Genomic DNA, 26,960 nt, shown 5'->3' with positions numbered 1-26,960 from the left:
CTGGCGAGGCCTATTGTTCCGCACCCCTCTCGCTTTGTTGTTGGCCTGCTGTCGAGGGTGTCGTGGTAGTTTTCGTGAGGGGACACGCGCTTAACAGGTTTAACCCATACCGAGGCACCCACATACTTTCAATCTCTACCGCGCGCGGGGCCCCGATTTGAAAACCGCGCTTTCAACGTCACCACAGCTTGAGTGCACGTGGTCTTTGATGATCCCCCGCATGGGGCGCTAGTTTATTGTGGTTTTTAGGCGGGCGTTTTGAAGTGACGCTAAAATGGTCACAATTAACTACGCTAGAATTAGTTATACGATACGCTAGAGCATTTACGATTTAACTTAGGTATTACCAGACACAAAGCTACAAATTACAGTAAAAAAGTCATCAACAAAAATTTTGCTGTCAGGGGTCCTTTAAAGGGAAGCTAGTTTTAGATTTCGGTAAAACTTCGTTGTTAACAAGGACCAACATTATTGTCGACCATGGCGTAATTTTTCCCGCTGTTGTGGCAGCAGGAGCTTTAAAATACGCGAAAAGTTCGTCTTGCTCCGGCCACGCGAACGCGCCGAAAGTGTGGACGCGGAAACAAACTAACCGGAACTACGTCATCGTCGGAGAGCCGCGCAGCCCTGTCGTATCTTCAACCGTGGCCTTCGTGACTAGTTCCGGCTGCGTGCGTTGGTGGAAATGATCGCGAAGGCCATGCTTTAACAGTGCCGATGACGCGGCATACCGAAGCTGACGTCTCCGCGTTCGCTCAAAATCTCAAGACCTGCGGCTGCAGCTCGTTTTCGCCAAGAAATGCTATTTGCGTTCACTTCTGTGAACTCTTTACATTGGTTTGCGAATTCAGCAGGGATCAAACTATGATTAGACACTCCAGTTATTTTTTTTAACAAGTGCTTCAGCTTCCCTTTAAGCCGAGCTCGTGACAGACTAAACAGTCCACAATTTAGCTTGCACTCTACATAACAAAGTCACGTGCTAAAGGCCTCTAGACGTTGACGCGTGCAACATTCATCATACTGTGGCGCATTTTGCACACAAGCCAGAATCCGCTGCCGACCATGGGTAGAACGATTGAGCTTCCAGCCCACACCCAAAAATGTCAAATTTGACCTCAATGATTAGATTTACCATATCGTCATCTCAGCGACTTCGAATATTGTTTACACTAATATAATTCTGTATAATCTCGCGCAATATTAATTTGGAACATTGTCAATAAAAAGATCTCTTCTTTCAGACTGAACTACTGGTCCCAAATCAATCCGTAAGTATCTTACAAGCAATTCACATCTAAACTTGTTACTACTCGATGTAGCACTGCTAAAGTAGAACGCAGACAAGTAATTTTCTGCAATGCAAATGGCATCTCTTTCTTACACCCTCCCACTTTTCCAAGGATGAAGACAAAGCCAGGATAATATTTATGGTCGAGACCTGCCTCAATAGCACCATTTTCACTGTTCAGTTCGAGGCAAGTTTATAGTTGGCACACAACAGATGCAGGAAATACTCCATAGTAAAACAAATTTCATTGCAGGCATTGGTGGCAGCCAAGTGACAACACGCTCAACACACTCGTGTCCTACAAACAGATCATGGGCAGACATTCGTCATCCCTCGAGAATCAAGATGACTGTATAAATTTATGTCAGCAGCAAAATGTTTTGCGTATATAAATGAAGCAGTACAACTTAAATGAACAAAAGAGCTTTATTTGGGTGCACAAAACAGTTATACTATACACACAATGTAAGGTGGTAAGCAAGTGAACTTTCGAAAGAAAGAAAAAAAAAAAAAAAGGCAACATGGAATGGTGCACATCATGAGACAGTCACTGGAAAGTACGTATTGACATGAAAGATGGCAGAACTAAAAAGTTTTTTTCATGATCACACGCAATGACGTCGATGAACAGGATGAAGGAATTTGATACAGGTCAACAAACATGATGGAGCAACAAATGCAGCCAATAAAGGTTCAAACCAACTTCACAGGCCACTTCTAGTATGGTCGTGCTCTTCTGTCACCTCTGTCTCCACTGAAAAGAAAAAAAATGGCATGTAAGCATGCTAAATGCACTTAAGTGCCACCTTTGCTTATACATCAGTCTGTTGCTGGTGGCCCATCAGCTAGAGAATACAGTTCTGCAAGTCCCTCTAATTTGCTCACACATAAAGATGTCAAATGGAATCAGTTGGCTGTTTTACACAAATCAAATGAAAATGAAATATGTGGTGCTAAATAAAAATATGTTGACAGAACTGCTATTCCTGTTGTTTACATAGTAATTCAATATTTGCACAATGCTTATTGTTAAGTTCGAAATAAGTCTTATTTTACTGTGAGACAACGCATCGAGAGCACATAGAGCCTCATGTATACACATATCTAACGATGCGAAGACTGAGTGACCATGTCTAAGGTCTCACTGCAAAACAAGAATGATGAAACATGGTCAGCAACAATACAGGTCAATTATTCATAATGTATGCATATAGAGTGCTTCAATTGAATGGAAGGCATGTACAAATCACATGACAATGCAAAGGCTCACAGATGCCCTCTAAAAAACTTGCACCTGCCAGTTTCAAATGCCCTAAAGAATTGTGACTACAAGTAGGGGCTGTGAAAGCAACATGCGCACTGCACTCACCCGGGTCCACCTCGCATGGGTCCACCGCGACCGGGGCCTCCACGACCCGGCCCGAAGCCGCCACCACGACCACCCATTGGTGGGCCACCTCCGCCCATGGGAGGTCCACCCCCACGTCCACCCATGGGAGGTCCTCCTCCACGGCCACCCCTGTCACCGCCCCGACCCCCACGGGGTCCGCCTCTCATGCCACCTCGCATGCCTGGTGGTCCATTGTCGGGACCTCCAGGCCCACCAGGACCACCATCACGTGGGGCTGAACACCTGTTGCACTGTACACGCCACGAAAAGTTGTTGTTGCCACATGCCCTGCAAGAAGATGGAGAAACACATTGTGATCGATGTAGACTAACTAGGAGAAAAAAAAAATGCAGACAAGGCTGTTTTATTAAAACAGTTACAGGAGTAGGTTGGCAGTTGCCCCTAGTACATTCGCAGCAGCAACGAGTGCCTGTACTTACGGGTTGGGGCACTTCCAGTCTCCGTCACGGCCACCCATGCCTCCGTCGGGACCACCCCCACGGCCTCCTCCGGGGCCGCCGCCTCCTCGGGGACCACCTCTTCCACCACGGGGCCCTCCACGGCCACCCATGCCACCACCGAAGCCGCCGAACGGAGTCTTGCGCTGGGCTAGCTCCACATTGATCTTGCCGCCCATGAACTCTTTGCCTGCAGCAAGCAACACAAAAGTGACAGACATCAGATTCCACAATTCCTGGAGAAGTGAAACTTGTCCTCAGCCTGTCAAGTTTACTAGCGTATCACAGATGCAACAATGAGAAACACCTGTGAGCACCTGCAAGAACGTGAGTAATGCAATTGAGATGTTCTGAGAAAAGGCACGGATAACTTGACCAATCAATACGACGAGCTCACATGTGCATCTGCAATGTTCTAGACATACACGAGAAATACAAAAACTCTCTCCCCAAGCTTTCTTTTAGTCATCCTGTTTGTCTTCAAAATGACCTTTTAGAAGTTGGTGTTCCTTTTTAATGAAACAGCAGGTAGCGTGTACGCATCACCAGGCAGGCATTTGGCACTGCTGTTTTGCAGAGTGCCTCCCAGCACCCATTCTTTGGCGACCAGTAACCTTACAACAGAGAAACAAAGCAAAAACATCTCAAGATCGCAAGAAACTTTCCAGTGCACTCACCGTGGAACCACGTAATGGCCGAGTTGGCAGTTGGAGGATCATCGTAAGTGATGGTCGCCTCTCCCTTGCCTTTGCCAGTGATTTTGTCCTTGTAGATCCAAATCTTGTTCTTCCCAGTCTTCTTATCGATCTGTCAAATGACAATTTTGACCGAAGTGAACAATAGCATGAACATCAACATAGAGTACCATTAAGTGCCAAACCGATCTGTGCATCATGTAAATTATACCGAATGTGCACTCTGTGTTTCCGCCTTCACCACAAAATTCGCCTTATAGAACCAGTGTTTTATTGAACACTCAAACACACTGTCGCTACTCAATCACAAACACTAATCAATCTATCAAGTGTACCTGCACCATTTAGAGCTACCTTTACGAGCCGTATGGTCGGATAAAAGTAATGTGTTTTAATTCCCAGTTTCTTCCTGCCATTACGACATAGAGACTATGTTAACTTAGTAGACTTGTTTGAAAGTTAAAAATGAAAATACTTAGCCAAACGAAAGAGACAAAAAAGAGGAGAAGAGAAAGAAAAAGGAAGCCATACCTTGATCAGTCCAATGGCACCAAAGTGCTCAGCCAGCTGAATCTCGCCAACATCCTCTGGCAAGTTGGAGACAAATATAGTGTCTGCCATCTCCTCGGAAGGTCCTACAAAACCAGGGCACATCAATTTAGCAACAGTGGCCTCTACAGCAACAAAATTATAAGCTTTAAGGCCAGCAGCACAACTTCTCAAACTACAGGAGACTGAGCCAGGCCACACTAGTGCTAGAAAAATTCGGTGTATCTACTTGATGCATGAATGTTTAATGCAACATTACGCAGATGGTTCGTCTTGAGCAAGGTGTCTCGTTCCGCATATTTAGCGAAAGACCTTAATTGTCTTAAAAGCCCTTAGCAAGTCATGCATAAAGTCCTGACTCGGGAATGCAATATGGAAATTCCATTTTGCAAGTTTTCGTTGTGTTGTCATTCTGATTCGGAAGCTTATTATTATTATTTTTTTTTTGCCACGAAGCATGAAAAAGACATACAATTTATAAATAATGGCATCCATGAGTTGATAGGAATGAAAACCAAAGTAAGGCATACTTATCATCTTGCAAAACAGCTACAAAACCACCTCGTAAGACTAGCCCAGGAGTTCTCAAGCTTTGTGGGGAATCCCAACAGCTTTTTCAATGCCGTGGAACCCAGAGCTCTCCTCTTTCCACTCATGTACTTCAAAATCTCAGAGGCCACTGCCGTTGAAGCTGAACTCTTGATAATACATACATTATTTAAAATAAACATAAAAAGAAGTGACCCAACACCCACCCCCCTGAAACACTATGCCACTCTTGTGCTGCAAAGCACACTACCATATGACTACTGTGTCTTCACGCAATTGAAGTGACACGCTTTCACTGAAGCTTTATTTTTGGAACAATATCTTAATGTAAACAGTCGTGTAGCTCGAAGCCGGCGCAAAGACGTGCCTTTTGTGCACGCCAACGCACTTGCCCAGTGTTTTTATTACAGAACAGGTGTGCAGTGGAATACCAGCACGAGCGGTAACAGTGACATGTGAACGCATGAATGTGCACCGTGGGCCCGTTAGCAACACGCCGTTCACACAGCAAACATTGGCACCGGTCTTCAACAGGAGTACTCGACAAGGCAGAAACGTGCCTGTGACATTGTAGAATTTTCACACAGATTCCCATACTCTCGCTACAAACTGACCTCGTGAGCACGAACTACACGTGCTAAGCATGCACAAATTTGGTGTTGCAAACTATGGAGAGTCCAAAGCGCTGCAGTCGCGCGAGTCTCTTGCTGCTTAGCCTCGAGATGTGCGGAAGCGGCATGCAAGGGTATTGTTAAATCCAAAACGCTATGCGAATGTTCTCTAAATCAATAATGTGGGTTATACAGGAATGGGTCACATTTGTTCCGACCTCTAATTGTACCATAAAACACTAATCTTGCAAGCTTTCAGAGTTCTGCAGAACCCGCTTTGACAACCCCTGGGCTAGCCCATCAAACCCAATCTTTCAACTAGCATCCGTACTGAAAAAAATGCCCAAAATCCTTGTGCGTAACTTGCTCACAAAATATTATGTCAAGAGTGCTAAACAAGAACCATTCATGTGAGCAATGAAAGCTTATTGTGCAAGCTTTGCCACGTACACTTGCATTAATTACCACGAAGGGATAAAATGCAAGTCTTGTTTTTACGGGAATAAAGAACTTTTAACAGCAGAGAAACTGGGCATAGCTTTTCTTTTTTTCAAGATGTGTACAGTTGACCCAGAAATATGGTCTTTTCACACACTATCGGACATGAACTTCACAAATATGCAAATTTGTGAACTGGACTTCTGCAGAGAGCTTGACCTATGCATGCAGCACCATATGTGCAAGTCCACCCCTCTTGTCTCGATAACACTGTGGCCAACTTTAAAGCGATAATGTGCTGCTCCAAGCTACGTTACAGGGTTTTGCAGTTCCTTAGCATGTTTACTTAAGTGCATCAGGCGGAACCATCCTTCGGCAATGACCACGCAGACGAAAATACAATTCTGTGTGAAGCAGAGCAATGTTCCTGTAACCGACTAGAACATAAACACGCAAACTATTTCCTAGTTTGACCCCCTTTGAAAGTTTTTTTTTATGTGTCTGTCTTTTTAGAAAAAGCAGATGTGCCTGCACAACCATGTAGGCAACGATTCGTCTAAAAACTGCCACCTCAAAGCAGTCGAGAAAATTCTTGCCCATTCACAGAATTTATTTGTTGAATTCTGCATTTTCTTTGCATCTATTACAACACGTCTACTTGATCGTTTCACATTGAAGACAAATTATTTACCATCCATAAAGCAGGTGGCAACTTTGACAACTCCAGATTTACAAGCCTTAGACCATTTCTGTATGCTGGGGTGGGTACCAAGTTAGTTCTGAGTGCCAACATTAAATAAATTGAAAAAAGTTTCTATGTGCCAGATAACGCTGCTACGTTACCACATTAAGTGTTAGTATGTACGAAGTACTGCATTTGCACGAATATAGCGAAAATTTCAACCTGTGATATTGTTAGTGACAAAAAAGTATTATTAATATCTGTGCTCCAGAAGTAAATGCTTTACCCCAAAACACTTCAAAGAAGCTCAGACAATTGGTGACAGCATTGTAGAGAAGCAAGCTTCTTGATCTACGTAGTGAGTGTAATAAACGTAGCGAGGGCGATAAACAGCACACAGATCTAAAGAGCAGAACTATGGCAATTGTGTCAGTGTTTCTTCAATGAACTGCGCGATGCGCGAGCCCAGCACGAGCCCTAGTACAGGTAGACTACCCTACCCGCAGTTCCTTAAGCTAACACTGCATCTTTATTACCATGTCACTGAATGTTCCTTCTATGCTATATTCGTGCAAACACTGTACACATCGAAGTCAAGGCTTCAAGGTGGCCTTGAACCACATAAATACAGGCAGCGCATGCACTCTTCTATATCCTCATAAAGACAACACAGACAGGAGAGGAGCTGCACTTAATGTATGCACAATTTTGCGTGAAGTTCCTTTTCATATTACAATCAGCCGCAAGTGAGGCCGCCATCAATTTGTGTAGAAGTATTAACACACGTGCAATATTCAAAACTGCAACTCCTCACCCAACTGTACAAAGAACCTATGCAAGCAACCTCAGCACACTACGGTGCAGTGAAAACTTTGCGTATGGATGACCATACCGTAAAAGGGGAGCAGAGACAAATAGTGTTGCAAGGCACCTCAAGACTGGTTTGTGCGACACCCCACACTGAATGCTTAAGTACTCCCACTGTGGAACATTGGTGCTGCCTCATTGCAAAGGCATCTACGACTGACCACATACACACTACACAAAAATCAAAGCTTCCACTCTGAACAAAGGTTAGTTGCATGTTAGCCAACCAATCTGGTGCTGCCAAATTTCATTTGGCTCACATAAATTCGTACATTACACTAATGTGTTCTTAAAACAACCACTGATAACCTTTAAACCGGCACTGACACACCCAGAGGTTTCACCAAGGAATATATAACTAGGCAGGTTGCCACGTTCGGATAACCTGCAATATGTATTAACTGAGTGTGCAGAAGTATAAGCACAAGGCACAAAACTCTTGCTAGTGTATCCACAGCATTCTAGTACATCCCTTTTCAGGGCTTGCAGTACTACAGACCACCGACTGTCCGAAACCCAAGGCAGAAGGAACATTACATTTTCAAGTTGAACTCGCACAAATGGCATTAGGGTGATGCAAAAAATTTTGCCAACAAAGTATATAGTACATCGATGTCACAGCTAGCTCATTCATGCCACCTTCCCTCACCAAGTGGTGATTTTCCCTCTTGCTTCAATAAGTAAACGAGGTGCCTGAGACCTAATGAATCTTCCAAGCTGACAATCTAGCATGACCTTCAGTTCACAAAAGGGGCCACCATACAGCTTCCATAACAAGGAAACAGCAATATACATGCGTCCTGCTTTACAACACTACTGAAAGCAAGACTGAAAAGAGTATTGCTGTCTGCACCTTTCCCTGGCTGCAGCTTAACACACAGTCGTGCTTCAACTGAAGCCAAACATGAGGGATTGCAGACCTCAACTTCATGCAAGTAGCATGCCCTAAAGGAAAGCCTCCCCCACATACAATTGCTAAAGGTTTTTTTGGTGCCTTTGAGCAGCCTTTACAAATGCGCTAGGTGACGTACTCACAAGGAATCCAGCACCTCGACAGAACGTCAAACCAATGACCACTTTTATAAATGTTCAACCAGATGTATTTGCTGTTCTAAAAAACCACAGCATTGAACAAAACCAGGTTGGTACCACACTAATGATCATTGCACATCTGAATGTTTGCTACAATATTAAAGACAGAATTGCCCACTTGAGGCAGACATCAAGCGCATGAACACCTGCCACACCCCTATTCATGTTGAACATCTTCTGAAACTACAGCAAATAATTGTATGTATACTATACATATTCGTTGCCAGTGAGCATGCTAAACTTGTCTTTGTTTCTGTGAAACACACTTTGCCAGATACTGTGAAAGATGCACAAAGTGGGCCACACAGTTAATATTGGTTTCTAGACCATTCCATACACAAGGTGCTCAGCACTGGGCTATACCAACCACTGCCCACATTGGCACCCCACTATAGAGGCCGCGCTAGTTTTGTGAAAAACATTCCATAACCTCACAGGAAAGGCACCTTCTATGCGCACCGCCCAACTTGCGTGTACTTTGTGCAGGACAAGTGAACCTGCACAACTTCATGCAGGTACTAACCAAGCAATGACCATCAGCTGTGCTTTGTGACAGTTTGCCCAGCTGCATGTTGCCCCAACCAGCCCCAACCAGTGGCACAGCAGTGTATATCAACGCCCAAGGAACCATCTTACACCAGGACAACTAGCTTATAACACTGTATCCAACTAGTTAAAGCACCCAGCACAAGTGCTTTGAAAAACTTGAACCAGTCTTGACCATGCCTTGCAACACCGACCATAACTTTGTAAGTAAAAAAAAAATTGTGCAGAAGCAGCACCAACACTTTTGAAACAATACTGCGACCCACAAGTATTTATGAAGAACAAGTGGCTCTTCACCACAGAAGGAAATGAAATAAAATTTCAGTTTTGGGGAAGCCCTCGAGCAGAGGTAAGCGCTAGGTAATATACACGTATAGGTAGATATAGAGATAAACTCAAAGCATCACCATGAGGTGAAGCTGTTACCTTTGTTGTAACTTCCCCTGCCACCGGGACCACCTTGATTACTAGAGTGTGAAGCAGACATCGATTTGTTAGGCCTCCCTCCTTGAGACTCTCACGGGCAGGGAGTTTGCACCCCCTGGCATCTCCTGCTCTCATTATGCAATTGGTCCCCGCCTCGGACCGTCCTGGCCAAGCCAGGAGGTCCGTCGAGGCGGGGTCCAGGGAAGAGAACAGTGACACACTCCCTGCAACGCCCAAGAGCAAAACCAGCGTGCGCCCGTGCAGCGAGCCCCGCGTTACAACCCCAGCCATTGTTAGGAACCAGAGGACACCAACCAAAACATGACTACGTAGAGCAAACCCTTTTTTTAAGTGAATGGTGCTCCTGTAACCCACGAGACCAAGGCACCCACTACAATACTTGAACGACAAGTGAAGACCGTGCTTTTTTAACACCACGCATTAGATTAACCAGCACGTCTCAAAACTTCATTTTGCACCCTTTGCGTTACGTAAACCACGGATCCTTTAACACCCTCTTTTAACGCAAAAGCAGCATGGCCAATTAGGCCTCTCGTATGCTGCATACACACACATGTATACCACAGCCGAAGTGAACATCGTTTAAATGCCTGTTGCGTCATTCATGCAGGCAAACCAATGTCGTCAAACTCGTAGCACTAGTGCTTTGAAGAGAAAATCATACGGTATGTGAAGGTAACAATGGCTGATTTCTACGTTTATATTGGTACACTAAATGAACCTTACGATTTTGTGTATGACTGGACCCATCTTAATGTGCAAAGCACCGCCACGTTACACATGCACAATTCCCTAACACAATTTCTTACATCACTCCTCTCACGAAAGTAGGCAAAGTGATTGTGAGTAGTTTACAGATCGAACGCATTGTGCATCTTTACAAGCTACAAGTCAGACGTCAACCCCTACGAAAGAGTGTTAGATCAAGCAGGAAATGTAGTGATATCACGTACTTGAAGCCACCTCTTCCTCCCCGATCGCCATACATGCCTGGCCCACCTGAGAGAGGAAAGAAAGATAAAAGTGCAAATTAAAGCTTCGTGTAATACAGCAACAATACAGTTGTAGAGGTGTGCGAATAATATATTTTACTGCCGACTGCATAGTACCGTGCAGAAAGGTAATAGAAAAAGGACTTTGCTACACAAAGCTAAAGGTACTGTTACAACAACCAACTTTTCACATTATACATTACACGGGGTTAGCAAAGGTAGACTGAGAAGGCAACAACACGAGACAACAGATCAAAAGCAACAAGCATGACACCAACATGGTTTACAGACAGCCACTACAACTACAAGTAGTCCAATGTGACAATGCACCAACAGCTGGTGGCCGACCCATCAACCAAGCCAAATCAGCAAAATTTTGTACCTTATGCAGTTAACCTGCTGGATCTCAATTGTACAGGCACACAAAGCAAAGTGAGGCATACGCAGGGCAAGGTGCATGAAATCTGGCACTACTCCATTCTACATATGCAACAGGCTTAGAGTGCAGACAGGCAGCAGTTCCAACATCCTGCGAGCGCACCCACCTTGGCCACCGCCAAATCCACCACCAGGGCCCCCATATCCTCCAGGCGGAGGTCCGCCGTAGCCGCCGCCTCCTGCTCCACCTCCCGAGGGTGGGCCAGGTGGACCTCCGTGCGGTCCAGCCATGCCACCCGGGGGCCCTCCTCCACCCCGTCCATAGTCCCCTCCCCCATAGCTACTGGGGGGACCCGCCGGTGCACCCGGTTGAGGGGGCTGGGGGGGACCACCCGGGCCCCCGTATGCACCACCTGGCTGCGGCGGTCCACCCACTTGTCCAGGGGGCCCCTGGGCCTGCCCATACGGTGCTGCACCTGCCGCAGCACCGTAGCCCGAGCCGTACGGGGTTGCACTGGCTGCTGCTCCATACTGGTGGGAACCTGGTTGTTGAGGCTGCTGTGGCTGCTGGGGTGTTGGCTGTGGGGCTCCGTAACCGGCTGCTGCTCCGTAAGCACCCTGTGGCGCTGGCTGCTGTGCCCCGTAGCCTGCTGCCGGAGCTGGTTGTGCTTGTGCCCCGTAGCCCGTGCTGGCAGCGGGAGGGTACGCAGCAGTGTTGCTGGCAGCAGCAGGAGGAGGCGCCTGAGCTGGCTGAGCTCCGTACCCTCCGTACGTTGCACTCTGGCCTGCACGTGGGACAGGCCAGACGTCGCTCAGTGCCCGCGACTTCCCCTTCTAAGCGAACTGATGGAACTGAACACACCGCTCCGTCAGAGGGCGGTGCACGCGTCACTATCTTGTCAAGTGTGTAGAAAATGACCCACCTGTCTCGTGCACAAAACCAACCACAGCACAGCTGGCAAAGCTTACTGTTCCACGTCAAGTACTGTGTTTACCACACCATAGCGCAAGTGTAATGAAGCAGACGTGCTGCACTGAGTGAGGACACCGCAACACTGCAGCACAACTCTAGTATGGCCATACTTTATTGCTCTGCACCATCACATTTCGTTTCTTGTCAAATCTAGACGATGGCCACTGATGTGTTCTGCCTCTTACAGCACATTTACAAAACATTCTCTAACGAAAAATGTCCGTGGCGAAGGCAGAAACTTGCACGTGTGAGATCGATCGAGGAACTATTTTAGTGCAGCATGCCACAAACTGAGGATACAAATGACCAGTTGTGTCTGCATGTGACAGTCAAACCTGAACGCATCTGCTTTATTGTTGACAGCACTGTGCACATGTTTTTGCTCTAGTGTGGTTGTGCCTTAAAATAAAAATGCCTTAGAAGGTGGGGGGCTGAGAGAAATACACAGAGACAATGCCACTTTCCAAAAATATTCGCACACCTCTAAACAAATGCAGTACAGTTCCTAGTAACATAATTTGAGAACTCCATAACAGCTTTTCCACAAAAGTGCCGTGTACACATACTACAGTTGCAACTGCTTTATGTTCGTGAAAAGTCTCACACAGCACATGAATTAACCCAGTGAAGATAACAGATGACCCAAAACTACCTTTATTTCTTGGAAAAAGGTAAATTGCTATAATGAAGCTTTCGTTGCCAAACTGCAGATAGGGAGCAATAGAAAGCAATGCAGCCATTCTCCTTACCCTGTGAGTAAGAGTTGGGCTGCTGGTAGCTACTGTACGACTGGCTTTGCTGCCCATACTGGTCTTGTCCGTAGGTCGTTGCAGCTGGTGTGGAAGCCACATTAGAAGCAGCACCCCACATGGGCTGTTGCTGTGGCTGCTGAGGTGCTGGCTGCGGCTGCTGAAATGAAGGCAGGAGCGCTTCAAGATCCTTTGAACTGTTAAAGCTAAAATACGAACTGATAGGTTACACTGCAAAAGCTCAAATGATTCTGCGAGAATTCCAGTGTAATTAATTTCATGATCATAAGTTTGCCATTGGAAGAAAGATTCTGCCAGACCCCACACACTCTGGGAGCCTATGTCATGCGAAGCAGTAGGCGAATGAACAGCGGCTTATACATGCATTTTGAGTAGTTATGGGTATATCGTGGGCAGGCCCATAGTGGAGATTTTTTCCGGGGGTGGGACACTTGTTGAAGGCCTTGACTATTTGAGGAAAGTACCTGTCTGAGGAAGCACCAATTTTTGGGCGGGCCTGCGCCTCTAGCCCTCCCATGGCTGCTCCGCTCTCGGGCTCTATTACTGATGCAGTAACGGCTATATTGTATCTTTTGCTATCTGACATCATCACAACCAGCAATACTAGTACGTGAAGTCACCAGAATTTATACTGAGCCTGACGTCATGCTAGTGTAGATGTTAGTAGGTGTACAATGCAAAAACTGACTATGATATCAAAGTAAAATATCTTCACATTTCCAGAGTTTCACACTTGCTCAGTGCCCTCTCTGTATACAGGAAATTTGTATGGCAGAGTAATACCCCTGTCACACGGCCGTTTTACACAACTTGCCACAGCTGCACGACACAAACGAAGTCAAGCCAAGAGTCAAATGAAACCCACCATCGCCGACGATATGACCGGGCGTGAATACAGTGAACCGAAACATGGAGGCACGACTGACACTCTGGCTACAGAAATGAGACGGCGGCAGCCAATTCGTGTAGTCACCACTTTGATCACCAAAATACGTGCAATCGGACGATCAACACTCACGATACAGGCAACAACGACAAGAGAAAAAATTAAACATGGCCGGCATCCAGCTGCTGTAGTTGAGAGTAGCTTTCTTTTAGGAACTTCTGCGCATGCTGTTAAGTCATCAAATCAGTAATAAGTTAATCTAGTTAAGGATAACATATTAACAAATTACAAAAGTTACGTGTACATAGGTTAACAGCCATCTCCCTAAAAGGTCCCCGGCGTTGAGACTATGCATTTGGTCCGTAAGCGAATGCGAATGTGCTTCGGGAACTCATTCAACAGGAAATGTCATTTTCATTAAATGGTATTAGTTTCCCCGTGTGACAGCAATCAAATGACGTTACAAACGAATGACGTTCGCTGTAAATGACATTAGATTTGCCGTGTGACAGGGGTATACAGTAAGCTTTGAAAATGGGTGTCAGTAGTTTTTTTTTAATTGGTGTAACCCTCGCATGCAAGGCGCTACAAATACATTGCTGCTTACCCCGTATCCTGTGGCGGCGGGCTGGGTGTAGCTGGCCTGTGAGTAGTTTTGATCCACACTTCCATAACTTCCATAGGAGCCATACCTGAAAGACATACTTGCACTCATCTAACTGCTTCCTGACGCTTCTGGGCAATGTTTCTAAACGATGGACGCATGGTGCAACAGGGATATAGATGGCGACACCTCATTTGTAGAGCATGTTGAACAAGAGAAAATCCAAAGGTAGGGCCCATGGTCTCTGCTGGCCCGATATATAATGCTCGCTGCACATATTCTGCATGATCAGCTTTTTCCTTGATGCCAGAAATGCGCCATTTTTCAGTGTTATGCTTTACCGCACCACTTAAAGCCATTTAGTAGGCATTTAAGGCGTGATCCATAAAAATAAGATGACATTTAATGGGAGTTACCGAGAACCATTACAAGCCAATTTTGACACCTTTTGCAATTACATATTTTTCGAGCGTCCAAAGACGAAACTCAACATGTCTTATGGTGTCACTTGTGAGAGTTTCGATGTCAACGTTTCCTGCATCCAAAAGTGCAATCTAACAATTTGTATCGATTTCCCAGTCCTGTGAGCAAGACAAACGGGTTTTTATTCGAGCAACATTCAGTTTTCGCACAACTACACAGAAAATTTGCGCATATGCGCTTAATGTTTACTTGCGCGTACAAGAATCCTGTGGGAGTCATCGTAAAATACGAAAACTACACTTACCCAGCTGCCGCAGGTTGGGAGTTGCCGTAACTCCCGTATTCTGCAAACAATAAACAAACCAGTTCAGCCTTCCTACTGACATAAAACACACGAGAGCTTGAACAGGAAACTCTACCTAAAATTCCATCTCATGCAACCCAAACATGCAAGTACAGCAGATTGGAGGGCTTTTAATTTATTGACTGCAAGTAAATACATGAATTCGGAGTTATAGAGCAAGTCTGTGGAAAATACGCGTTCGAACGCCTTTCTTCATTTCTGGCCTCGCCAAACAGCGGCCGCGAGCACAGCGGCTCCGCTAAACGAATCTTTCGCATTTTACGAGGAGAGGCGAGACGTGCGACGAGGTGGCGGCAATGAAGGCGGCAACATGGCGTCGCCGCAATCGGACGAAGAAAAACCTCTACAGAGACGTAGAAGCCCGCCCGTATGTTAATCGGCTACGACAAGTGCCCCATATTTCTATCACTAGAGAACAGCTTCACGCGGGAGCCTTTCGTGTGATCAAATAGCAGGAGAAACATTGTAGGCAAGGAAAGTCAGGTGAAAAAAACAACCAGTGCCTGCGTCGGACGGGCAACACGATTAAGCCTAACGCCGGTCCACCGATAATTGAAGCGAAAGTAATTGCTCGATTGCCTGAACTGCGCGTAAGCTGAACCATAGACGAGCGCACAGAACAAAAGCAGGTACTTACGCGTGGCGTCAGCCATGCCGAAGATTGTTTCTTTTCCAAAGCTTGCTAGACGAAATCAAAGTGGCGTAAACACAACGAGGAAGCCGACTAGAAGATGGCGGGTGAAAGAACGAAAGGCTACGTCACTCATTTGGGCTTGACACTGACAAACATTGTTCTTTTGTGGCCACTGCACAGTTGTGACGCTAGTAAACTACAATTTAAAAAACTACAAATAAAAATACTATCAGTCCAAACACAGGAATCTTTTAAAAAATGTAAACTTGAAGCAATATGTAGGCGTGGTTGTTCGCCCGGCCCTGTATACGCTGCATACATTAAAACTGTTTAAAGGTTTAAACACCGTCTCTATCATCATCAAAAGACTTCAGGTTTTTCGAGAAACCTGGAGAAACTGTGCCCTTGAGTGTACGGTCGTTGGACTTGTGCGGACTTGCGCGACAATTTACGTCGGTCCTTTGCGTCTATTTGCGCATTCTCGCAACTAATTAGCGTATAAAAAGATGCCTCGTCAAAGGAGAGCACCAGCCGCACCGTAAGTGTCTCGTTTAGTGTATATTGCTTAGCAAATCCGGCGTAGCGGTAGGCGACAACGCGGCTTCGGCGTTACACGGCCGCGTGGCTTGTTGAACATTCTGTGTTATATCCTATAATCGTGTTTAAGGTTATATACCTGCTTCATAACGCCGTGAATCGTGGCGAACTACTTCCGACGCGGTTTTTGTATTATAAAGACCGTGTTTTGCTCCTATTGCGTCGTTGGTCGCTGCCTACCGCTCGCGGGTCTATTGCGAAATACGAAGTATTTCGCCTGAAGGCATAAAAATTGCTCTGTATTTGACGCACATTTATGTTTTTTCATTGATAGAAGTCCCAGCCGCGGCGTCCGCATATGTATAGGGGGCGCAATGCAAGAGCAGCGGTGTACGCAGGTTGAGGTGGTTTATGTACGCATTCAAGATACCCAGTTGGTTAAAATTAATCCGTAGTGCCCCAGTGCGCCTATTTTAACCAGGTCGGTAATCTCACGTCTAAATGCGCCTAATTATACGTTAATTTATTATGACTTTCTCGCGACAGCAGAAGTGCGCATTTAGTTTCGTCACGAGTAACACGGCGGAAGTCAATGAATGAAAACTTTCCCTTCTTAATACAATTCGCCTTACACCATTGCTGAGAAATACGTATGAAACCTCGTGGTTATGTGGCATTGGGTTTTTGTTTGTTACTTAAGCTGTATTAAGTTGATGCGCATTATTACGTTGACGTAATTACGCTTTGGGCTGCGCGGTAATGCACGCTGCAGTCACCTGCCCGTTATGTTGCATAATTCATGCGGTAAATTGCGTGTGCTACACGTTGGAAGGGTGAAGTGAGACATATTTCGGGACGTGATTGAAACCGACACGTAAATCGTGGAGGAAATCACTATACGAGCACACTAAACCACGTTGGCCTCAACTGACTTGATCTTCTATGTTTTCTCTGTTATCATTTAACTGATTGATGTTTGGCGCACAGTGGATGTGAGGTCAAGGTGACTTGGTAGGCCTTCCTTGACCTGTTCCACCTGGAAAGTGGATGATGCAATCTCATTAACTTGGTTTTTGTTTCGGGTTTGGGACACCAGAGAGTTGTGAAGTTTGGGATTGTTGCTAGCTCACACCTCTCAAATACCATTTTCATTGTTATCTGAAGCGTTGCATTTAGGCTAACAAAAGATGGCTATGCAGAAGAACAAGAAGAGTGGTGTCTGTGTGACCTTGAATCTGTTTGACCTTAGAATTGTCGCACTGGCTACTTGCAAAGTCATATATCCTGAGAGCCTTTCTTTTAGTACTGTTTTGTCTTTCATTGGCAAGTAGTATGTACAGGTCGGTCCGATGTTAGAGGGACATGGGAGTGCGTGGCTCGCACTCCGCCATGTACACTGTCGTCCTCTATGAAAGGGAACACACGAGCGCGTGGCTTGCATTCTGCAGCAGCTGCCTACAGCACCATCAACCGACAGCTAAAGAAAGCACGTCCGCCTTTGGCGTCATCTATTGGCAAACAAAATAACGAATCTTGGCCTCAGGACAAGCGCTGCTAGATTACGCTCCCGCTTCGGTCTCGGAATGGGCGATGCCGCCAAAAGCGGTCCTGCTTTCTACAGTTGTTGGTTGATGGTGCTGTAGGCAGCCGCTGCAGAGCGCAGGCCATGCGCTCGTGTGTTCCCTTTCATAAAGGACGATAGTGTACGTGAAGTGGCAAAAACCAAGTGCATGTATGGAAATGCACGGGGCCGTGAATTTCGAGCATCGTCTGCTAGCGACCCACCCTATGGCTTTGCTCGTGCGAGGCTGCGTTGCAACAGCTAACTACTCAGACCTGCTTCAGTAATCCCTCACCTAACAGTCGTTTTCGACACTTGAAATGTAAGGTTGCACGGATTTCTTGAACAGAAACGCTTGGCTTATCCGTGAAAGCAACCATTTCGCAGTCCTGCTGCCGCTTGCGAGTATATATAGCGTACTTGTTCTTTTGTCTTCTTTGTAGCCCTGTACGATAGAGTTGCTAGCCTTGAGCGGTCGATTCTTCATCGTTGAAATGGAACGGTGGGTGTAGCCTTGAAAAGAAATTTCAGCGACCTGCCTTCAATAGTGGACGAGCACCCGAGCCATTGTGTAATCTTCCAATTACCACGAGAAAAAAGCCCGCTCACGAACACACGCTTCCGTACTGGCATTTCGGAAGAAAAGAACGATACCTTAAAATGCTTTATTTATAACTGTAGATTCGTTTTGCATGTGCATGCTGCGCGCAGGCAAAGCAAAGGGGCGGTTCGCAAGCAGACAACACTCGTCATGCACTGCCCCTGCGCACCTTTGCGCATGCGCTTAGTTTTCGCCTCTTCGCGTACATGGCGCTGTACGGAGCGCAAGCCACGCGCTTGCATGTTTCCCCTAACAGTGGACCTACCTGTACAATGATTTGAACGTGATGTACGCCACAGTTGGTTCCGTAGCTGTGGCGTTCTGCTGCTAGACACAATCCTGAAATTTTCTACCCCGGATTGTGGCAACTTCGGCGCAGGGAATGCAAGAACATTAAGAGAGAATTGATTGGGCTCGCTAATGCAGTATCTCTCATAAGATTTGTGATTTGGTTTGGTACGGTGAATGTAATTTATAATAATTAAAAGTCTAGTGAAAAGTTTACCAAGCCTGTTTTGTTGTATGAAAAGGACCCGCTGAATGAAAATAATTGTTACAGAGCATGAACTGGTTCCTGTACATATGGTCTATGGCATTTGAATGCTGGCACGCTAATTTGTAGTGATCATGTCCAGCTTGCTAATTTGTGATAGCTAATACTGTGGTGCTCAGAATATTCATCAGCTGCCGGTGTGTGACGATTTCACCAGCATCTGAAAAGGAAAAAGGCAATTTGCGAATGGTAGCTGGCTGGTGTACGATTAACACTTTAAGCACACCTTTGTGACTAGTCCAGTACGTGCTCTTGTAACACTGCTTCTATCATCTATCGAACAGAATACTCCGTGTTTCATGTCAGCTAATTAAACTAACAATAATAAACGTGCAGATTGGTGAATGGACTAATGGCACATTCATAGTTAACTTGAGTCAGTATCTTTTATAGTGCTCAGCTAATTATGTTTAATTATGCAAAATCCTAAATGTTCATATTAGGGAACGCAATATATGTTCAGATTATTGCGTATTTATAAATTCATTCTCAGCAGTCTGGTGTATTAACATGCTCTTGTAGGTTGATCTGCTGATGTTTGTACACTTGCACTGTATGGCCATAGAAAAGTTCCTTTTGTTCAATGATCATTACTGTGACTTCAGTTATGGCAGAGCTCCAGGCATGCCAAACATTCAAAGTTAAGTTCTGCACACACCAGACTGTTCAGTAGCACCAAGGCCTTGTTCTTTTTATGTTCCTTCTCTATCAGTCTTTTTCGAAACTGTGTGTGTGGTAATGTTCGTGTGAAATGGGCAACAAATTTTTATCTGCTGCGTGCAGGATGAGGCGGGCCCCTGCACCACCACCAGCCCGAGCACCGGCTGCACCTGCACCAGCCAGGGCAACAGCTGCGCCTACGCAACCTGTGCCAACCCAGGCGCACCCACCGGCGCCCATGATGTCCCAGCCTCAGCAGCCCGGCATGTTTGCTCAAATGGCCACTACCGCGGCTGGAGTTGCCGTTGGCTCTGCGGTGGTGGGTTTCTTTGGCCATCCTTTCCTTGGTGTTGAATGACTGCAAGCTTTGTTTGCTTCAGCAAAACAAACATCTGGGATAACTCATATGTGTTCATCTTGATGATAAAAAGGAGGTCGTGCTAACAGACACAGACTGAGGAAGCTTGGGGGCCTGTGTCGTCGTTATCTTCTTCCTTAGTCTGTGTCAGTTAGTGTGCCCCCTTTTTTGCCATCAGTTTGTTTGCTGTGTGTGGTGCCACAGCTGCTAGACAAAAAAAAAAAAAATAAAATGTACGGCCTGCTGTGTGTGCCAGAAACAGTGTGAGAGAGACAACAAGCAATGGAGGATAGAGCAGTCAAAATTTACCGACAGCATTAGCAATCCACAAACTTCGGTCAAATCAATGGTGGCACGCACAATCGAGTGCTCAATTTAGGTACAGGCAGTGCTTCTCAATACATTTGTGGTGCACCACAAATGCAATGACAAATCTGCAACACACGAAGCTTAAAGGGACACTAAAGGCAAATAACAATTTATGTCAGAGTGAAAGCTCAATGTATGACAACGTCTAAAATGGCAATATTATCAACAGCAGTGTCCTACTTACCGAGAAATTAAGCTAAATGTATCACACGATGAGTGCCACGAGCGGCACATTTTGGAAATGATCTCGATGACGTGAGAGAGTTTGACTGCAATTAATCACTCGTAATCAAACTAGCTGCAATAAAAAAAGAACCTTCCGTGCATCAAGAGACGTAATAAAATGCTGCTTGTTCGTTTCTGTTTGATTCATGGAAAAAAGAACCTCTTTGGCGTTGCCATGGGGAACGGCGCGCGTGATTCAAAAGTTCCGTTTTTGCCTAACTGCGCTTTGCCCGGCACCCTGCTTCACTCACGCGGTCGCATCTCAGTGGTAGTTTCGGTATCGAGTACTGCCGCGTGTGTTTTGCACGCTCGTGAAGGTCACTCTGACAGAAAGTTCGACAAAATGCCGCATGCATGTGATGTTGCCGGATGCCCAAATGGTGCATGCCGCCAGTGCACGCTGCTGTGCTGTAAAGGCGGGCAACGTTGGGCACGGCAACAGTGACGTGCGAAACACCGCTTTCGGGCGGGTGATTTCAAGTGCGCTAACGCGATGAGGACCACTAAAACGTGATTTTATTTCAAAATAAGCACTTTCTTGGCACAAAAGTAGCACGAGGTTTCTGGACCGTTATTTCAACAATCAACGTCGACTTAATATTTGCCTTTAGTGTCCCTTTAATTCCATTTCCACTGGGAACTTAACTTCAATAAATAAGTTAAACGCTACCTTTCTCGTTGCTTTTGGCAATTTCATTACGAAGGCATTAACTAGTGAATAACAAAGAGTACGCACATGACAGTGAAAATATGTGTGCTAGGAAGCTTTTAGAACTAGATATTAGGCATGGCAGTAAGTTGAATTGAGCTCATTTCGTATGGATTTATTTAACTAGCACAGCAGTCTAAATGTTTGCGAGCACTGGAAGATCATAGAAATGGAAGCTCAAAGTAGTATGTTGAAGGTGTCAAAGACATGGAACTGTGCCAGTTAACACGTCTCAACATGCTTGTAAGCCTTTCGCCACTCTGGCTGCTCCCTTGTTGTCTGCCTTGCCATACCTAGCTTCGTGGTAAAATTTCTTACCCCGCTGTGACCAGTCTTGAGCAGTGAGAATTGTGGTCCAAGTTTTTTGAAGAGGGGAAGAGGCCTTCTGCTTGTTGTCAAGTTATCGATAACCTCACACCATTGCGTGCTAATATTGTGAGGCTGCCGCTGTGATGACCATTGTGCAGGGGTACTGAAGTGGAGTGCTCTGTTGGCTCCAACCCAGTGGTGTCTGGGGCCGGGAGTGCACGTTGCAGCCTGTGCTCCTGCCCACTCGGGGGATACAAGCACTTAGTCTGAGCGATAGCCAAGCAATAAATATGCACTCGTGATGTGAAAGCAGCGAAGATCACTCTTCTGCATTTAAAATTTAACAAGTGCCTTTTGAAGTCTACCTACGAAGCAGAATTATGGGCAGTAATGTCAAAGAATAAGTACTTCCACCACCAAACATGAGGGCACTTGATGGAAAATTATGAATGTATATGCACATTCAAAACACGAAAAAGAATCATGTTTAAATGCTTTCTGTTGGCAAAAAGGCTTATAGAATACTTTTTAAGTTCACTTTGTTCGACTTCATGAGGTACTGTCCAAAGGATCAATTTTACATGCAGTAACATTCTGTTACCTGTGCAGGTTTACCAGTATTTTTTTGCTGTGTGCTGCCCTTTTGGCACCTTCTGTATATGGCACATTTCTTTTGCTAGAAAAAATGCCCGAATCCACATTGACTTCATAAAAAAGATCATGACATTCCTATTTAAGTTGCACCACTTCTCAAGTACTTTTGATTGCTTGCCACTTCGGTGGCTGAGGTTCCTAAAAGGGTACTGACATCAATTATTGAAGCTGACTTTACTCCTCCATACAAGTCTCCTGTATACAGAGATGGCTCTGACCAAGAGTGAAGCTTAGTAAATGCTAAGGTATTTTGTTTTGACATTAAAGTCAATTTTCGAACAGCACACCTACTGACATCAGGCTACAGTATCAATACTGGTGCCTTCTCGCACCTGTTTTGGTGATGTCAGGAATCAAAACGTACAAAGTGGTCGCTTGTGCGTCATTAATAGAGTGACTGAGTGAAATGGCCGTGGAAATGTTGTAATATCTTGCACAACCACGTGACGAGAAAGAAGATCACGCAGTGTTGTGACGTCTTGGTACAGTAGGAACCGAAACTAGCTTTTAAAAGCACGTAATTAAATTTTTAGGGTACACCTATGCTTACCAGTACGTTTCCAGGCTCTTTAGCGATTGGTCTTTCATTTGATGCAAAAAAAAAAGTATGAGTACTACATCATTGCACATGTGTTGCAGGGCCACACTATTGGTCATGCCCTGACTGGTAGCTTCGGAGGGGGAAGTGCCGAGGCTGCTCCTGCTGCTGCTGCTCCTGCGGCTGCTGTGCCACCCATGCAGCCCCAGCAGCAGCTGAGTGGGCCGTGCCAGTATGAGCTCAAGCAGTTCCTGGAGTGCGCCCAGAACCAGCATGACATCTCGCTGTGTGAGGGCTTCAACCAGGTCCTCAAGGAGTGCCGACTCCAGCATGGTGAGTAGTGCCTTTGAACAATTATGAGGAGCTTTGATTCCTGGTGGGTGTTGCAAGTGTAAAGACCCTTTCTTTGGCTGCCCTACTTTACTTTGGTGTGTCTATCCAACCTGGATATGGTGACTACGTAAAGAAAATAAAAGGATCTAGTGTCTATGAAGGAATTTAATGTGGGCCTGCGATGTGGTAAGCTGGTATAGTAAAACCTCGGTGATACGAATTTCGGGGTCACCAAAAATATTCGTATCATCTGAAATTCGTATCACCAGAAAACATGGAAAATTAGTATGCGACAAAAGGAGGTTGGCATATGTTTTGATTTATTGTTCCTTAGGGCCACAGCGACGTCATGAAGAGCTCTGAATGATTGCGAGTAAAGTTTTTAGATTTCAGCGATCATACTTGTACTCATAAATATACCGTGCGTGCACGCACGTATAATTAATGAACCAGATGTGTTGTGACCCATGATTGCTAGTTACCCCTTCCTAATCTTAGTACGCTTTTTCGCATGACACCGGAGTACTGCGGCGAAAGTGACTTAAGAAGCGCTTTGTATCCGATAGATGAAGGCCAGAAAATTTTAGAACCACTGTCCTTTGTTGCTGTTATTTTCTTATCGCGGTGATGTTAGGGGTGTTTTTCGGGAGATTTACGGCTGTGCCTGCACAATTAGGAGGTTTGCTCATAATTCGGGAGCCTCCCGTGCAAATTGGAGTTGGCAGGTGCGCGCATACGTAGTGAAGCCTAGCGCCTTCGCCAAGACCAAGACCGTCCACTTCGTCTCTTGGGGTCCTCGTCCCCCTTTCATAGGACGCCTGAATGCGAGGACATGGCTTGTATCAACGTGGCAGGCACGTGTTAACACAGTACAATGACGCTGCTGCCTCGAGCACTGCAGCATGCGTCAACATGTTGGAAAGAAAAAAAGAGAGAAATAAAAGAAGTGCCACGCCAGTGCCATCTGTAATCTAAACACGAAAGCGCATTAAAGTCTCCAAGATTTGCGCTCACAATCTCGGAGGCAACGACGCACTGCTGATGTTTGCGCAGCCAGTATTCCCGCGCCCGCACGTTGTTTCCGCTTCTTCCGCGACAGTGCAGGCAGCACCTGTTCCTACCTTTGCATATAGTGTACGTTCGTATCAAACGTCGCGGGGTGAAAATCGGTTCGCAACAACCGTTCTCCATTACATTGCAGGCTAATGGCACTTGGTCGGGACCACAGGAAAATTCGTATCATCCAGAAATTCTTACGAGCGGTGATCGTATCACCGAGGTTTTACTGTACTTAGTATTGTAACGCTCGTATACTTGTTGTAATGTAATGCTGCTTATTTTTAGCTGTTGCCTTCCGTGGCTGGCGGGCACACTTTGTAGTGTGCACTTCTGCACGGCAGACGATGGAGTGAGGTGTGACCTCATGAGAAAGTGCTCTAAAATTCCAAGGTCAATAATGACTTTTGGTCCCTAAACATGGCTCATAATCTTACTGGCATCATCTCCAGTCATGGGAACATTACCAGCAAAAAGTAAAAAGTATGAGAAGTAAGAGCTGTGCAAATAGCAAAATTTTGGGTGCGAAGCGAATTCGAATATTGAAGTGTGAGTGCGAATCGAATATTTGTAGAATATTTCTAGAATATTTTTCGAATACTTCGAAGCGAAATTGGAGAAAAAAAAGAGGATTCCTAACCATATTCCTATGATATAGCAACATGAAAGTGTTTCTTTTCGCTAGGTTGATGAAGCACAGACGGGGTGGTGTTTCATGGTTGTCGTATCAGGAATGAGGCAATGTAGAGGCCAATTTCTATTTATGTACATGATTTGGCGCAACCAAAGTGTTGCCGACAACACTTTACACGTGATAGGCAAAGATGCCATTTCCTCAGCCTCTCCTCTTCTTTCAACTTCTGTGCAAGCCCAACTGATGTGGTGGACAAGGGTGTGCTCCCTTCAAGTCCGGAGTTCCAAATCTGCCTCGTAGACGTCGATATATAAGAACATCTGAAATTTTGGATGCTAAAAAGCTTCGGCTTCCGATTTTTCGGACTTCCTGCCCAAATTTAAGGTCCAAAACAGCATCAATTAAGCGCCCACCTCTGCCACATCTGTCATCTCCATGTTGGAACCAGCGTTTTCTTGAGTTAGTACATTTGCGACCGTAGCAGAGCTTGAAAAGCAGGTTTGCCACAATACCGGGGTGTGATGAGGTGAAGCATATTGAAAATCTAGGGACCAGTTCCAATCGGACGTTAACTGTCTCTTGGCAAACTTCGACCGTAACGGAGCTTGAAAGGCTGCTTTGCCGCAATTCCGGGGTGTGATGAGGTGAAGCATACTGAAAGACTAGGGACCACTTCCAATCGGACGTTGACTGTCTCTTGACAAAGTTCGACCGTAACGGAGCTTGAAAGGCAGCTTTGCCGCAATACAAGAGTGTAATGAGGTGAGGCATATTGAACATCTGAAGGGGGCACTTTCAGTTGGACGTTGACTGTATTTGTTTTTGGGAAGTTCGAATAGTAAAATTCCAGTGCGAATCGAATAGCAAACACTATTCTAAAAAATATTCAATATTTCGAATATTCGCACACCCCTAATGAGAAAGCATGGATGTATTAAGCTTCCTGCAAGTGTGCGTGCATATATGCTCATTCACTTTTGGCAGGAATGTCTTTAGCAGTGTTTCATTTCACTAAAGACATTGTTGAATTGGTGACCTTGTGCATAACCGCACATTCGGCCAGTTCGAGCACTCCTTAAAACTTCCAGCAGTATGTGTTGTGCAACTGAAATAGCCGTCTTTCATGTTTTCTTTTTCAGGTGGAGGCATGTAAAGTAGAACACTAGGAAACAATGCTGTTGGGCCCACTTCAGGAACAAGCTGATCAACAGTGCTGAGGAGGGCATTGTCCTTGCGCACATGTGTAGAAAGTAATAAAAGAGACAGTACTGTAGCGTGTTACTCTCGTCGCATCTGTTACTCGCAATGGATTGCTTCTAGTAAAATTCCATCTGCAGGGGAAGGTGTTTATTATAACCACAGGTGCTATGCTAACAAAATGCGGATCCAATTCCTGTGTTGTAGTCTATGTGGAGCAAAGCTTTAGGGAGACGTAAGGACATGCTTATACAGCTATACCCATACACATCAAACCTGGGTATGTCGAATTACTGTAACATCCCCTTGGTAATCCCATGCTATGCTTTGCCTATATTGAAGAGATTAACCCTTTGTATCCCATGGCCAATCCAGCTGCGCAAGTAAATATTTTTTTGCATATATGCAATTACAATACATACGAAAGTGGGAATAAACCAAAACATGGGAAGTTTTAGCTTTAGTTCTACAAGAAAACAAGTGTCCACATATGCGGACGCTGGGAACACCAGTTACGCTGGGTCCATCTTCCTTCTTAATCGTACATGGAACTTTGCTTGCCGACGGCTCTGTGATTATTGTGTTGAAAGAACTTCCAACACAATAATCACTATCATCATCACTACTTACCATAATCAATGCCATCATCAGTTCAACGCGTTCATCATCATCATCATCATCACCGTTATTATTATTATCATCATCATCATCGCAAAGGGTCACGTGGCCGATGGCTAACGGCTCTGATTCAACGCCTTCATCATCACCATCATTATCACCATTCAAGGCCCATCTGCTTGCCCACCGCTCTACTTCAACGTGTTCGTCATTATCTTTATCGTGGTTGATCATCATTACCAGTGCTTTCATGGTTACGTTCAAACTGAATGCTTTCATCATCAGCAGTAGCATTTTTCATAAGGCATTTGCTTGTTCATGGCTCTACTTCAATGTACTAATTACCGGTTCCCTCCAAATCGGATCATTCGCTTCTGCTAGTCAGCTCGAAAATTATGGCATGTATGTC

At 45.4% G+C, this 26,960-nt stretch overlaps 2 protein-coding genes across 5 annotated transcripts; one reads left to right on the top strand and one right to left on the bottom strand.

The window, feature by feature from the left end:
- Positions 1-1,703: 1,703 nt before the first annotated feature.
- On the bottom strand, positions 1,704-15,783 carry LOC119389953 (RNA-binding protein cabeza). 4 transcript variants are annotated; one of them, XM_037657413.2, is made up of 12 exons: positions 15,643-15,783; positions 14,946-14,985; positions 14,222-14,306; positions 12,708-12,867; positions 11,153-11,770; positions 10,569-10,614; positions 9,595-9,635; positions 4,366-4,469; positions 3,817-3,946; positions 3,122-3,329; positions 2,661-2,969; positions 1,704-2,045 (listed from the first exon to the last, which is right to left on the bottom strand). In XM_037657413.2, exons 1-12 carry the CDS (start codon positions 15,656-15,658, stop codon positions 2,009-2,011), a joined length of 1,794 nt encoding a protein of 597 aa, XP_037513341.1. In that variant the 5' UTR covers positions 15,659-15,783; the 3' UTR covers positions 1,704-2,008. The 4 variants fall into 4 exon arrangements, with proteins under 4 accessions (XP_037513341.1, XP_037513342.1, XP_049270551.1 ...); XM_037657414.2 differs by having other exon boundaries at positions 12,708-12,864; XM_049414594.1 differs by lacking the exon at positions 9,595-9,635 and having other exon boundaries at positions 15,643-15,764.
- Positions 15,784-16,002: 219 nt separating this feature from the next.
- On the top strand, positions 16,003-26,017 carry LOC119389952 (coiled-coil-helix-coiled-coil-helix domain-containing protein 2). The gene is made up of 4 exons (XM_037657412.1): positions 16,003-16,177; positions 19,675-19,870; positions 22,815-23,046; positions 25,876-26,017. The coding sequence occupies exons 1-4, from the start codon at positions 16,146-16,148 to the stop codon at positions 25,887-25,889; spliced, it is 474 nt and encodes a 157-aa protein (XP_037513340.1). The 5' UTR covers positions 16,003-16,145; the 3' UTR covers positions 25,890-26,017.
- The last annotated feature ends 943 nt before the right edge of the window (positions 26,018-26,960 follow it).

The sequence above is a fragment of the Rhipicephalus sanguineus genome, chromosome 4, assembly GCF_013339695.2.
Source record: "Rhipicephalus sanguineus isolate Rsan-2018 chromosome 4, BIME_Rsan_1.4, whole genome shotgun sequence".
Classification (NCBI taxonomy): Eukaryota; Metazoa; Arthropoda; class Arachnida; order Ixodida; family Ixodidae; genus Rhipicephalus; species Rhipicephalus sanguineus.
Note: the sequence above shows the minus strand (reverse complement) of the source record. Positions and strands in the feature narration are given on the sequence as shown.